This window comes from Sarcophilus harrisii, chromosome 2 (assembly GCF_902635505.1).
Source record: "Sarcophilus harrisii chromosome 2, mSarHar1.11, whole genome shotgun sequence".
In the NCBI taxonomy this organism is placed as follows: Eukaryota; Metazoa; Chordata; class Mammalia; order Dasyuromorphia; family Dasyuridae; genus Sarcophilus; species Sarcophilus harrisii.
In genome coordinates, this window is record NC_045427.1 from 300,243,376 (window position 1) to 300,258,379 (window position 15,004).

Consider the following 15,004-nt stretch of genomic DNA (forward strand, 5'->3'; position numbering starts at 1 on the left):
GTAACATTTTACTTCCTAGCTGCTGACATGACACAGGTATAAATAATGTCAATATGAAATCTTCCCTTCTCTTACTATTAAGAGTATTAATAAACAAGGGAGGCAGTGCTTGACCAATATCAAACTTTTTTCTTTTTTTTTTTTTTTGGCTTCTATGAACATTGCCAATCCAACACACTCTACTGATAATAGTTTATCCTGTTTTTCTTTGCAAAATTTCTGGGTATCAATTGGAAATCCCTTGAAATTGGGGTATTTTCATTGCTAGTACAGACTACAGAATAAGGAAACAAACCATTTCTCAATAATCTAGGAAGAATATGCATGGGGGTGGAGTGGAGGATAGTGATGAAGGAATGTAAGTAGAGGAGACAGACAAATTTAAATTTTGTAACTTTATTACTTATGTTAATAAGTTAATTTTATAAATCCTTACTTTTTTTTTAAAAGAAACAGACTATCTCATAACAAAATTATTTATTATTTTTAATTTTCCAGACCTTCTTAATGCTCACACTTGGAGTCTTCCCTCATTAACAAAGTAAGACCTGAATAGACTAAAGATGAAAGAATTTCTATTAACTTCAAACACCAAATTACTCCATGACTTGGGCATTGCGAGGTTTAGCAATAATTTTTAATTGTTAGGGATAACTGAATATTTAATTTATAATTACCTTTATTTCAGTGTTTCTATAAAGAATAGTGAGGGAGGGACTGTGCATTATTGTGGACACTAGGAGTCTGCAGCTACTTATTTAAAAGTGTGTGTGGTTTTTTGTTTTTGTTTTTTAACACACAGAGCTTCCTACACAAAGACAAGGTCACATTTTTGGAGAAAAGCATTAGGATGAGACTGCCACCTCGTGGCTCAGTTTTTTAAAAAATGACTGAGCTTATGATGAAGTGAGCTGGTCTAGATAGTGAAAATCATTTCCTTCCTTTGAGTTTCTCAAAAATGACTTCACAATTACCTGAATGGCAAATTCATTATTTGAGTACTCACTATGAATTTTCATGTGCTTTACCCCATTCCACACTCAATATTTTCATCAACAAATTTAAGGAAAAAAAGAATTGTTTACTTTTTATAGTATTTTTCCATGTAATTAGGGACATATACATGAGATATTTATATTCAATAGGTAAAATGAATCTTTATGAGAATAATTTTGGGGACTCAGTGAGGGAGGACATTGAATTGAGGCAGGTGAGGGCAAGATTTGGTTTTAGTTTGGTTTAGTTTAATTCTAGTTTAGAGAGAAAAGCAAGGATAGCAAAAGCAAAATTGTAAACTGAGATTAACAATTAAGTGGAAACAGGTATTCCAGTGGGAATTTTGAATGGAAAAAGATTAAATCATCTATAAACATCTCTTTGCTTGTCACTGTGTCTAGTCAAGCCCATTGGGAGTTGAGTATGGCTAAAAGGAACTGGCACCTGTGATCAGGAAAAGCCAAGAAAGGTTTAATTCCCTATTCACCTTTGCTTGAAGAGTACATAGATTTGCTTTCAGATTTACCTATTACTTTAAATTACTCAAAATTCCTGATTTATAATATAAAACTATGACTTGTCATAACTACTGAGGCATGAATATTTATAATTATAAATAGGAGAGCCACAATGGAAGGGGCTGATGAAGAGCACATCTGTTTAGAGACTTAATCCTAAAACACTGGATGGGGTTCTACCATTCACATAGAGACTCTGAGTTATAATCATGTGAGAATATTATGGTTTTGATTTTATTAATAATTCTTATACATGCTGAAAAAGCAAAAGATACTCACTATATGACTTAAGATCATTTATCCTAGGATTTGCAAGAATTATGAGTAAAAAGACTTAGTTTGTATCTGCAGGCTTGATAAAAATAAAATGTTTTCCTCCAAAACAAGTAGCCTTAGGCTGGAGTAATTCCTTCACTATTTCTTTCCTTTGGAAACTAATTTGTCCCTGGTGAGGAACATGCCTTTTGAAAGAGAACAATGGGGCTGCTTAGAGATGATTTGGGGGAAATCCCAGATTCCAGAAGTGGGGTACGTGAAGAACACTTTTTTAAATTTAAAAACATTTCCAGATGGTTCCACTTGAAATGGTCTATTTTTTTTGCTTCTAATTACCAGTCTCAGAAAGCTGAATTTGGCCAAGAACTCACACCAATAGAATGAAAGCTCTTTGAGGTCAGAGACTGTTTTCATTAGACACATTGACACAGGACCTGTGATTTCATCAATGTTGGAATTTAAAAAACTAATAATTAAATTAAATTAAAATGCAAAAACCTCCTACCAATGCAATTACTTTCTCTGTAACTTAGTAGTGGTAGAGAATTGCCCAGAGCACAGAGAGGTAAGGTGATTTGCCCAAAGGAAATTGGCATTCTATCTACCATTCTTGTGCTCTTTCTCCTGTTTGTTAAATTTAATTGAAAGTCATTCAAAATAAGGAAAATCCATCTCATATACAACCTCTTCTTATGTGGTAGAGTTTCATACACACTTAGGAACATATTCTGAAGCTGACTGCTCTCTCTCTGGGGGTCCATACTCAAAAAGCACAAAAGTACATCTTTGCATGCACAAATAAAGATTTTCTCAGTCTTATCACTGTAAAGGACTTCAAAAAACAATAAGTTAGTCAAGGAGAGTCATTTAAATAACTATTATATGTCAATCACTCAAATCAGATGGGAGTTACAGAAACAAAAATGAAAGTTCCTTGTCCTGAGAGACAATGCATGCCTAAATGGGTACAATACAATATAATTCTGAGAGAAAGTCATCAGCAGCTGGCAGATCAGGAAAGGGTTCATGTATAAGGCGATACTTGAACTTATCTTTGAAAGAAACAAAAGATGCTAAGAGAACAGAAGTGAAGAGCTAATGCTATGGGATACAGCCAAATCTAAGATTCTGGAGATTCAGTGCAATGTATGAAGAATAGTAAAAAGGCCATTTCAATTAGGCTATAGAGTAAGTGAAGGGCAGTAATCTATAATAAGTCTGAAAAGGTAGGCTGAAGAAAGATTGTGAAGGGCTTTAAATGCCAAATAGAAGGGTTAATAGTTGATCTTAAAGTATTAGAGAGTCAGCAGAGTTTATTCTATAGGGAAATAAAGAAAATTCATTTGGCAGCTTTGTGAGGGATAGATTGTGAGAGGAGATACCATATATGTAAGTAAATTATATATATATATATATATATAAAATATAATTTATATATTATATATATTATAATAGTCCAGGTAAGAGATGCACTAGGATAGTAGCTATGTGAGTGGAAAGAAGGGGACATTCACAAGACATATTGAACAGATATTTGGCATCTGATTGAAAATGTAGGATGAATGAAAGTGAGGAGTTTAGAAGGATGCCAAAGCTGTAAAACTGGGCAAGAGAAATAAGCAAGTTTGGAACTGGGGTCATTTGGAATAAGAGAAGGAGATGGTTTTGTTGTGGATGTGTTGAGCTTGAAATACCCAGAACAAATACAGTTTTACTACTCTGTTAGTGATGCAAGACTGGGGACTAGGGATGGGAATCATCTGCTTCTGTCATGTTACGTTATAGATGAGGAAGCTCAAATAATTTGAAGTGCCCAAAGTCACACATTGAGTTAGTGGTAGAGCCACAACTATAAGCCAGGTCTTAGTTTTTCCCTACTCCATTACATTTTATTTCTGTTCCAAGTTTTCCTGATAAAGATGTCTTTATTCTTGATTTGGTTTTTTTTCCCTTTACAATTTAAATGTACCCTCAAAATATTTTGCTTGTGGATCCAGAATAGTGTATGGTCTAGAACCTAATTTAATATCACTTTTAGATCATTGCTGAGAAATGGGATAAATATCAGTTGGAAGAATATGGGATGTCGTTCAGAAGGGCTCTCCTTTAAAACCTAATAATGGCCATTCTCCAAAGTTTAGTTTAAATAACTCCTTTTAATTTGGGGCAAGTAATTTAATCTCCCAGAGCCTTCATTTATAAGATTTATAAAATGAGAGGAACTAGATTAGATGGATTCTTGATGTCCTATCAAATTTATGATGCATGGAAATATAAGGTCATTGATTTCTTGCATTGCCCTAGGAATGCAATAAGGGCATATTCACTCATTGGGAATCCTACAGTCTTCACAGTCCTGGAAGAGTCTGGGTCTGTTTTTGAAGTGAGTGTTGGACTTCTGGCAGCAGGGAACTAGTCTCCCAGGGTTATTAAGATAATAACTCCCAGGATTTCTAGTGAGTATTCAGACTCTCATCCTTCCAACAGAATAGTTGAGAGACCCAGTCAAATAAATATTAGTCTGAGCATGTCCAAATAGCAGGTCACACTATGATTCTCTTTTATAAGCCTTTTTCAAGCACTGTATCACATATCTATCGCTTTTTCTGAATTCTAGTGCCATTCCTAGTCTGAATACATAGTTTTATCTTTACAAAAAGTCTAATGTTTTTCACTAATTGTTTAATTGTGTTAATTGTATTGACCTCACAATATAATGGACATTCATTGAGAAAAGAAAATATACACTCCTTTTACTACCCTCACTTACAGGTCCTTATCAGATACTTCATGACTGACTGGAATTTTGAATGAAGTTCATACTATGTTCAAGAAAGTAGGCTAATAGCTGTAGCTACAAAGTCAAAATGAAAGAGTCCTTCTCCTCAAGGAGCTTTTGTGCCACTGGGCCAAAGTTAATTAAAGTTAAAAAAAAAAAAAAAAAAAAAAAAGAGCACCAAAAGACAAAAAGAAATTTAAGAACAGAAAGAGTTTAAAAAAAAATGAAAAAAAATTGAACTCACCCTCAGCCACATCATCATCCACTGTAAGCTTAAGACTTTTTCCTCTCCTCACCACCCGTACAGTGTGCCATTCATTGTCGTTGAGTTTCTGTCCAGCATAAAGGGTTTCTGGTCCTTTGCCTGAGGATAGTGGTAATTGTCAAAGTTAGTATAGTTTCATAAATGAGTGGTCTTCAAAATAGAACAATCAAAGCCACACTGGTGTATAAAACTCATCAGAACTTGGAAATCTTACTAAATTCCAGAAATATCAAAGCTAGTCCTAGTTATGCTGATTCAGCTCTTATCTTCCAGGAAACCCAAAGTAACAAGGAGCCAAGGTCTGTCTTGATGGAAGCCATCATTAATTCAATGACAGAGTATCTCAGTGACAAGACAGTTATATGGAAATGGTATTAAATGCAAACAATTAAGGAGTGAGACCTCCCTGGGAATAATATTTGGCTTTAACTAAGCCTCTCAAATTATAAAGGAAGATTTCCCATCCCCTCAAGGGAGCAGGAATTTATTCAAAATAGCTATGGATCATTCCTATCCTTAAAGTATTACACACCAGCTTGGCTTTGCCTGCAGGGGGTAAAGGGAAATTCATCTTTTGTTCAAAATTAATACTTCAGCGTAAACTTGATTTTTTCATTATCAGAGAGTTCACATAAAATTTTCCCACTTAAAACCACATAGAAAAATTGTTGTTTTTTCCTTTTTGTTTTAACTATCCTTGTCTACAATGCTCCTGAAGGGACTGTGAGTTGCCCCATTATTATGTATCTTCCAGAAAGATTTCAGAATCTAAAATTTGAAACCATTGCTCCTGTAACAATTTAAAGTGAATACAAGAAATATTGGGTGCTTCCTCTGTTCAAATAAATTGTATTGGGAACACAGAAACAAAAATGATACCTTCCCTGTTCTCAAGGAGCTTACATTCTACTTGGAATATAAAACATATACTTAGATTAATAAATATGAAATAATTTTAGGACAACAAATATAGGGAAGCAGGAAAGAACTCAAAGGAGGTGATAGCTAAGACCACCCTTTTAAATTAATGATCATTTCACAACAAGAAATTGAAGATCATGCCAATAAATCTATAAACCAAAGTAACTCCAGACAATCTATGGATTTAAAGTTCTTAGCATGACTTAAGTCATTAGTACTAAACTTGGGGTAAGGAATTGTGATATTCAATCAAAGTTGGGGAAAATTTTAGTGCTAGCATTTAGGGTTATTTAGATTTGAGAATAATGATAAAAACAATTCAGGAAAGAAGAGTGTAAAGAATAAAAATCTACTAATTTAAGGATTATTTGGAATAAGTAAACTCATTGCTATTTTAGAACCAAGGAACCAGTGTAAAGAATATTGTAAGCAACCAAAAATCCAAAACAATGTTAAGATTTTTTTAGATACTGCTTAGAAGAATTGTACCTTAAAGAAAGATATTAAATAGAAACTTTTTGGAGGAGGATGATGAAAGTAACTTCTAACCTATATAGTTCACTATCCCTAGATATCACTTGGAAAAGATTTTAGAAAATGCAAAATCTACTAATTTAAGGATTATTTGGAATAAATAAACTCATTGCTATTTTAGAACCAAGGAACCAGTGTAAAGAATATTGTAAGCAACCAAAGATCCAGAACAATATTAAGATTTTTTTAGATACTGCTTAGAAGAATTGTACCTTAAAGAAAGATATTAAATAGAAACTTCGGGGGGGAGGATGATGAAAGTAACTTCTGACCTATATAGTTCACTATCCCTAGATATCACTTGGAAAAGATTTTAGAAAATGCTGTGGTATAATGAGACCCTAAAGGTTTCATACATTTGAAACTTCTCAGATGAATACTTATCAAATGTCAATTCATAAATACATTATCAAGTATAATTCCCCATGTTTTTAATCATTATTGATATGGGTCAAAAAACCACAGATCCTCAGAATTGTAAGGGAGGTCAGAAATTATCCTTTCTATTTTAAAACCTGAATAAGAATTCCAATTACTTAAGCACAACCAACAAGTGATTATTCAGTATCCACTTGAATTTTTTTCTGTCTTTGTGAAAATCTCATACAGATTTACATGTTACTCAGCCACATTCTCCTTAAGGTTGGGATGCTGAATAAAAGGATGAAATGCCTCTCTAATTAAGCATTAAAAATAAAGATGATTGAACTCTTAATGTTACTTCTGCATAGCCCCTATTTGTGAATTTAACAGCAGCTGAGGTGGGAAACATTTTTTTTTTCAGTTGAAAACTAAGCAAATTTTCAAAGTGGAGGAAAAATATAACAAATCTGCAGCTTAAATTGGGCAGCTAGGTGTCTTAGTAGGCAGAGTGCCAGACTTGGAGTTAAGAAGATCCATTTTTATGAGCTTAAATCTGGGCTCAGACACTTGTTAGCTGTGTGATTCTGGGCAAACCATTTAATCCTATTTGCCTCCATTTCCTCATTTTAGAAAGTAAGCTAGAGGAGGAAATGGCAAATCTCTTCATTATTTTTTGCCAAGAAAACTCCAGATGAGGTCATAAAGAACCATACAAAAATGAAAAATAACTGAACTACAACACAGCTCATCTTGAGGGTCTTTAACATAGTTCTCTCTGTGTGTTCTTAGACAAGTCACTTAACTCCAATTGCCTTGCCAAAAAAATAAAAATCAAGCAAAATAGTTCTCTTTCTTAAAATATGAATTTTCTGAATGAAGCAATCTTTCCAAAACCCTTACTAAGTGAGTTGTCAAACACCAAATCAGATCCCTTAAGAATGAGATAAAGTTACTTAAGTATGGAAGCTGGACCTATAATTTCACTGGTAACTCAGATGCAGAAACTTTTTTTTTTTTTTTTTACCATTGTAGGTTGGCACTTTCTCCATAAGTTATATTCTTAACTGTCCAAATAGTAGTGTCAAACTCACACATCCATGTCCACTTGCTCCTGAAAGCCCACCAGAAGCAAATTAAAATGTAATTCAAAAATGTTTAGCAAAATAAATAAAAATATAATATAATGTTAATTTGTGGGTTTCTAAGTCAGTATGTAACCTGTAGGAATCTGTTTCTCTTTTGGTTTGATACTGTGCTAGAAAATTAAAATGTTATATAACTTGTCCATAGTCATAAAGCTAGTGTAGGTCAGAAGTGGGGGACTTCAGATCAAAGCTTTTCTGGCTTCAAGGCCCACTATGCCATACCTACTCTACTTAAACCAGGGCAAATAGAACCAAATGAAGGTTATGTTTAATTCTTATTTAATAATAAATAATTTAATATTTAATTTTATTTTATTTACTAATATTAAGATTTAATTTAATAATAAAATATAATAAAGCTAATAATTCTCAGAAAACTTATGAATAATCAATACATAATAAAATCCTTAACATTTATTATAGATATTCCTTTGTCTGTGTGTATGTACATTTGTTTGGAAATATGTATTGATCTACTTAATTTAGAGATTTAACAAGTAGATGTTCCCTGCATTTATAATTGATTTGTTCCTGCTGGCAATTCTTTTCTCATGTTGAAGGTGCTGTCAGATATCACAGTTACCTTTGCAGCCACTAAATGGGCTGTCACTAGTAAACTGGGGACTACCTCAGGAGAATATTATGCTGCAAGAACAGATGGTCTTTGAAGATGCAAGTTAGCCTTAGCCTTCACGTGGGAGTATATGTGTGTTGGAAGGGGAAGAAGAAGGTTTATCTTCAATTCTTCCAGCAAATGTCTCAGTAATAAAGAAGTAAAAAGAAATATGGATGAAACAGGTTGGGCCAGGAAAAAAAAAAAAAACCTATTTGGAAAATTTATTTTAACATTTTCTATAAGGTGATTTCTTTCTTTGTTTCTTTGGCAATTGCTTTTGCATATTATTTATTCTTTATAAGTAGAAACAAGGTAAGAAGTAAAATGATTTTTTAAAAAGAAAAACCCTGACAGAATTATGATATTTTTGCATCAATGTGATATTATTCACATAGATATTCAAATAAAATTTCCTTAATTATTGGATGTTGGACAAGTTTATTATTTGTAATGCTACTGATAGTTCATGAATATTGCTATCTTCATAGGAATTCATAAATGCACATTTCATTCAAATGAACATAGGGATCAAGTTCAATGTTAAATAGCTTCTGTAGATGTTTTGGTGAGACTAAAATACCAGTTGTGTGTGTGTTTGTGTGTGTGTGTGTGTGTGTGTGATGTATATAGTCACAAAAATCTTAGTGTAAAAGCTTTAAAATGAACTAAGACTTTTGGAATGAGAGAAAAAGAGAGACACAGAGACACACAGAGAGACAGAGAGAGAGAGATAGAAAGAAAGAGAGACAGAAACTGAGAGAGAGAGAATCAGAGAGCGGCACAGAGAAACAGAGAGTGACAGACAGAGATGACAAAAAGAGAGGAGACAGATACAGAGAGACCCAGAGAGACAACAGAAACAGAGAGAAGAGACAGAGAAAGACAAACAGAGAGAGACAGATAGTTTTATATTGCCTTCAAATACCTATCAATATTCGTTTACTTTTTAGAATACTGACTCAATTTGTCCTCATGTTTTTTGAAAAGATATACATTTTCTGAAAATTATGATTTTTTATATTAAATCCTTCATTAGAGATCTTGAGAGAAGAATTTATATTGTATGTTATTAGTACACTATGGAGCTACACATTTTCATAGGATTATCAGAGGATCATAGATTTAGAACTAAAAGGAATCATATAAGCTGTAGAATCTAATTCCCCCTATTTTATAAATGAAACCCTTAAGGTTAAGAGAATTGAAGTGACTTTCTCAGGGTCACAATTAAAAAGTGTCTGAGGAAGTCATCATGACTTAATGCCCTATCTATGCTGGCCTCTTCAAACATTGTTCCAGGAAAAGAAGAAAATATGTTACCTAATGATGTTTTTTAAAAAACAAACTAGATGCCTCCAAAAGCAATGGGTAAAGAACAAATACTCTCACCAAATATAAGGTCAAGCAGCCCCAGTAGAAATATTTTTAAAAGGCATTCCCATGAAAAAGAATATGATGACAAATAATATCTTGATTCCCTTTGTATGAGATTATTCAAAATGAAAGAATGATTGGTCACTTTTAGAATGAACATTTAAATAGTTTAAAGAAAATTGTTAGTAATTAAAGAACCAAGTCCAGGACCAAGAGATATATTAGTTTGAATCAAAAGATCAGCTGTTCCTGAGAGCCAATGAGAAGTGCTGGATATAATACAAGAAGCCTGAAGTTTTAGCACTAATCTATCTGAAAATGTAGAAGCTTTTGAGGAATCTCAAACATGATAGCAATGAAAAAGCAAAAACAAAGAATTAAAAAGGCTCCTTGTATGTAATATTTGTTACCTAGGCTTCTATAAGGTTTTCACCTATATGAACAATTTTAAGTGGATACTCAAGTGATCTCAGTGTCAATATTTTTATATTCTCTGTTAATGTATAACTTTAGTAATTTACTTTTGGACAGAATGTGTGATTTCATTGATATAGAGAACAAACAATGAGAAAATACTTCCCACAAATGCAGATTGCTGACTGTTCTGTAAGTTATGCTCTTAAAATTGTCTGAGATGCTATTAGGTTGAGTTGCCCAGGGTTATACAGTTAATACATGTAAGAGGCAGGATAAATTCAATTCAGGTCTTCCTGGCACTCTCTACTAAACTATAATGTCTCTCATATATGCCTACACATGTCTGTGTGAAAAGTTTAATGGGGAACTGGCCGAGAGCCTCATTCTCAGACTCTGTCTGCTGCCAAACCTTTTGGGGAAGCTTGAGGAACGTGCTTCTAGAAGTATGTGATGATGAAGTGTAGAGGAAGGGCCCTACTCTCTAATTCAGAGCAGGTGCAGGTATCCTAGGATTGTTTCCAGCTGCTGCGCTGGATCTGAATACTATAAAAAGCATTAAATGGCCAAAATGCAGGCTCTCTCCTTCCTAGTAGTGAATGAAGCAATATTGGATTTAAGTCTCTGGGTGGAAAGAGCCATATATCTATAGAAAGAAGTTGAAAAGGGAAAGCAAACTCTGAATTTTTAGGTATCACCCCTCCTTTTAGCTGTTAAAATCTTAATAAGAAATATTGTTAAAAAATCTATTCCCCCTAAAAATCACTATTCTAGCTTGATCAAAATCCAAAATTTACTTGATACCTCTCAATTTTGTTGATCTGAAAGCAATTCTCTTTTTATGCGACAAAGAAGCAAAGGAACAGAGAAAGATAACACTATCAACCCCAAAGACTCTAGAATTCTTCAGAATGAGTCATAACATAGGATGCTAGTAGAACAGATCTTCCATAGTGTTTGGGGATACTTCTTGAATAGAATATTCTCTTCTCCTGACATAGAACAACTTCACTTTAGCAAAAATCCTTTGTTATCTTGATCATAATATAAAGAGGTTTTTTTTATTTTAATTCTCTAGGGCACTGGCCCTGAAGTTGGGAGGACTTAAGTTCAAATTTGACCTCAGACACTTAACACTTCCTAGCTGTGTGACCCTGGGCAAGTCACTTATCCCCAATTGCCTCAGCAAAAAAAAAAAAAAAAAAAAAAATCTCCAGGGAAGGGTTAAGAATTGAGCGCAGTCTTGTGGTGATGAATGAAAATAAATAATTTTCCTGATCATTACATGCTTCTAGTTTGGTAAGTAAACATTTCTTTAGAGGTCAACACTAAGAATGATATCAGGACAAGAATTCTTCAAACAAGGCTTTTTGTAGTCATCCTTCACCTATTTCAAGTTTTGGCAAAGAAAGAATATCTAAGAAAGGAGTTTAAAATTACCTGCTTCAAAATTGAATGAGAATATTTTCATTTCCTCCCTCCCCCATGATGGTTTTCTCTTCAAATTTTCATTTTTAATCTTTCAAGCATTTTCCTTGGACCAGTCACTCACATTTGAGAGTATTATGCCTTTCAGGAGCATTGTAACTGATTAAACCATAGACAATCCAAGAAGTACAGAAGTATATCAATTTATTTGCATGACCAGGTTAAACCTATTAAACCAGATGGTTTTGCTCATATGCAGGAAATAGAAAATGCCTTCCATTTAGTACCAACCTGATCTCTGAAAAGGAAATGAGTGATCTTTAATAAGTTTTTTTTTTTTATTTTTTATGATAGTACCTTGCCCCCATCCCCAGCACTTACCTGAAGTTCCTTCCATTACTGATGTAAGAAAGGAAAGATGACGATAATGGACTCCCTCAGGAAAAGTGTTTCTGATTAAATAAATACCAAATAATACGTGCAATCAAGAAAATCCTCCTTCTAAGGGAAAGTTTCCCATTTTTTAGAATGGGAATAGAATATAAATATATGCAATTACTGACTTAGTACTTTAGAAAATACTACTAAAATTAAAAAAAAAAAAACACTTACCTAAATATGTCACCATCTTGGGCCACAGAATCTCAGATGTACCAACAAATGTTTCACCTATATCAGGGGTTCTTAACCTTGTTGGTATCATTGATTTAAGCTCCCTTATCTGAATAATGTTTTGTTGCTTATATTCATAATTGAAGGAAATACTAAATTTGAGTCAGAGATTAATTAACTTAAAATGATATTCCCCCCCTCTCAACCAAGTTCTCACACCCTCTGAAATCTATCCACAGGTCCATTAGAGGTCCTAGAACCCAAGGTTAAGAATCCCTGTCTATATCAATGTACTTTTATTTTTTTCTCTTTATTCCCAAGGGGAAATTTTATGGAACTAAAAAGGAATTAGGATAATACTAGAAGTGATTGGAGACACAGAATTTTCTATTTAAAGTCATATTCAATCATGCTTTTCTTTACCTGAAAGTCTTTTTAGCAAAGCAAATCTTGCTTTATTAAAACAACATTTTCCCTGGAATATTAATAAAGAATTTGCTAATTTTCCTACCAGTTAAAACTTCTAAAAATTCATAACCTAATTCAAAGTTGGGCTTTGAACTTCAGAGAAGCATCATGTTTGAGACAAAAATAACTCGAAATGAGTCTCTGATTAAAAAAAACAGCTCTGTTAAACTTCAGGGAGTTATATTACCCAGTTATTTAGCATGGTTTAGATGGCAATGGGAAACCCCACCTGGAATATGAATAATGGTACTTTAGACTACCCACATGGAGAAGACAACAAAGCAATATGTTTTATCACTAAAATTACAGTTGAAAATGACCTCTTCCAAATAAGTTAAGCCTTTACTTTCTTGTTTTTCACATTTCATTCTCTTTCCCATAAGGATACCTTCATGAGCTACTGAGAACATTTTACTGATACTATCATTGTAATTTTCAACTATCATTCTTTAAATACTTTCTAGATGGCAAGGTTGAGGATACAAAAAAAGACAACAAAAACTAGGTATTCACAACTATTGACAAACAAGGTTTATACATCATAAATATGGAGCAATCTCAGAGAAAAGACAATAAAATTAAGGAGGAATCAAGGAGAATCTTGAAGAAAGTGGGATTTCAACTGAGATTTGAAAAAAGACAGGGAAGTCAGGAGGTAAGAAATCAAAGCATAAGGGACATTCAGTGAAAACATAAGGGGTCAGGAGATGGTGTATTGTGTGAGAAAAACAGCAAGGAGCTCAGGGTCATTGTATCTCCCGGTACATGAAGGGGATTAAGGTATAACAGGAATGGAAAGGTCAAAAAGGGGCTGGATTATGAAGTGCTTTGAAAGTCAAACAAAATTTTATTGGAAAGATCACGGACATCTATAAGGAGATCCTTTAATTCTTCTATTCTCTACGTTAAATACATAACTTTCAAACTTGCATATAATTGGAAACCACTAGAGTTTATTGACCAGGTAGTATATTTCTTATATGCTTGGGTATTTATTTTTGCCATTTCCTATGTAGAACTACAGTTGCCATGGCTGCTAATTCTGGTTACTCCCCAGAATTGAAAAGAGATTCAAAGCTCACTGTAAGCTTCCCTTTATGAAGCATAGTATTAATTTAGCACCTTCGAGCCACCACTATTCTCTTATGAGAAATACAGTGGGGTTTGTTATTGTATTGTTTTTCTGTCCCTCCCTTGTTACTGCCTACTTCCCTCCCTCCTTCCCTTCCTTTCTCCTTTTCTTTCTCCCTTCCTTTCTTCTTCCCTTCCTCCCTTCTTCCTTGCTTCCTTCTTCCTTCTTTTTTCTTTCCTTTTTTCTTTCCTTCCTCATCCCTCCTTCTTCCTCTTTTCTTCCCTCCCTTCTTTTCTCCCTCCCTTTCTCCCTCCCTCCCTCCCTTCCTTCCTTCTTTCCTTCCTTCCTTCCTTTCTTGGGATGAGGCATCAATTTTGAAATAAAATAATTTGGGGACAAGCCTCCCTTATGGGGACATATTATAAATGAATCTTGAGGCATTTTGGCGGGTATGGCAAAACAAGATGTGAACTTGGAGTCAGGAAGATCAAATCTTGTCTTATCTGGTTCTGAACCAGTTATTTCACTACTCTTAGCTTCTTTTTCCTCATCTGTAAAATGTGGATGATAATGCACTTAATCTTTCAGGGTTTTGTGAGGTATATACGGTAATATATGTAAAAATGTTTATTATTCTTAAAGTGATATATAATTGTTAGCTATTATTACCTTTAATAATTGTTAATCTGATACATGTAATCAATCTATTATTTAACAAGCTTTTAGTAAATACCTATCATATACCAGGAACTATGATAAGTACTAATATCTACCCATCCATCATTTTACCAGAGTGCTCAGAATCCAATCAATAAATAAACATTTATTAAGCACCTATGAAGAGTTTAAAATCCAGTGGGAGAGACAAATGAAAATATATACATAGGATAAACAGGAAATAATTTAAGGAATGAAGGCACTGGAATTTAAAGAAGATGAGAAAGGTTTGTTGTAAAGAGTTGTACTTGAGTTCCCAGTGGTAAGATAAAATGACCAGTCATGACTAAAGCAGAACACAGATTTAGAGATAGAAGGGACATAAAGGACCATGAAGTTTAAACCCCTCATTTTAAAGATGAGGAAATTGAGACTTAAAGGGGTTAAGGCAATTATCCAAGGTCTCATAGCAGTGAGGGGCAGAGGTAAAAATTGAATCCAGTAACTTCATGTCTAACTGAAGCACTTTTTTCACGAAGCCAAACAGAATACTAGACTTTGGTGAA

The 15,004-nt window shown here is 33.7% G+C and overlaps 1 protein-coding gene across 1 annotated transcript in view; it reads right to left on the minus strand.

Moving 5' to 3' along the window:
• NRXN3 (neurexin 3) overlaps nt 1-15,004 on the minus strand; it is a 2,051,432-nt gene that overhangs the window by 1,057,341 nt on the left and 979,087 nt on the right. Inside the window, exon 11 of the mRNA XM_031949344.1 lies at nt 4,814-4,933. Coding sequence (XP_031805204.1) covers nt 4,814-4,933 — 120 coding nt within the window. The remainder of the gene's footprint in view (nt 1-4,813; nt 4,934-15,004) is intronic.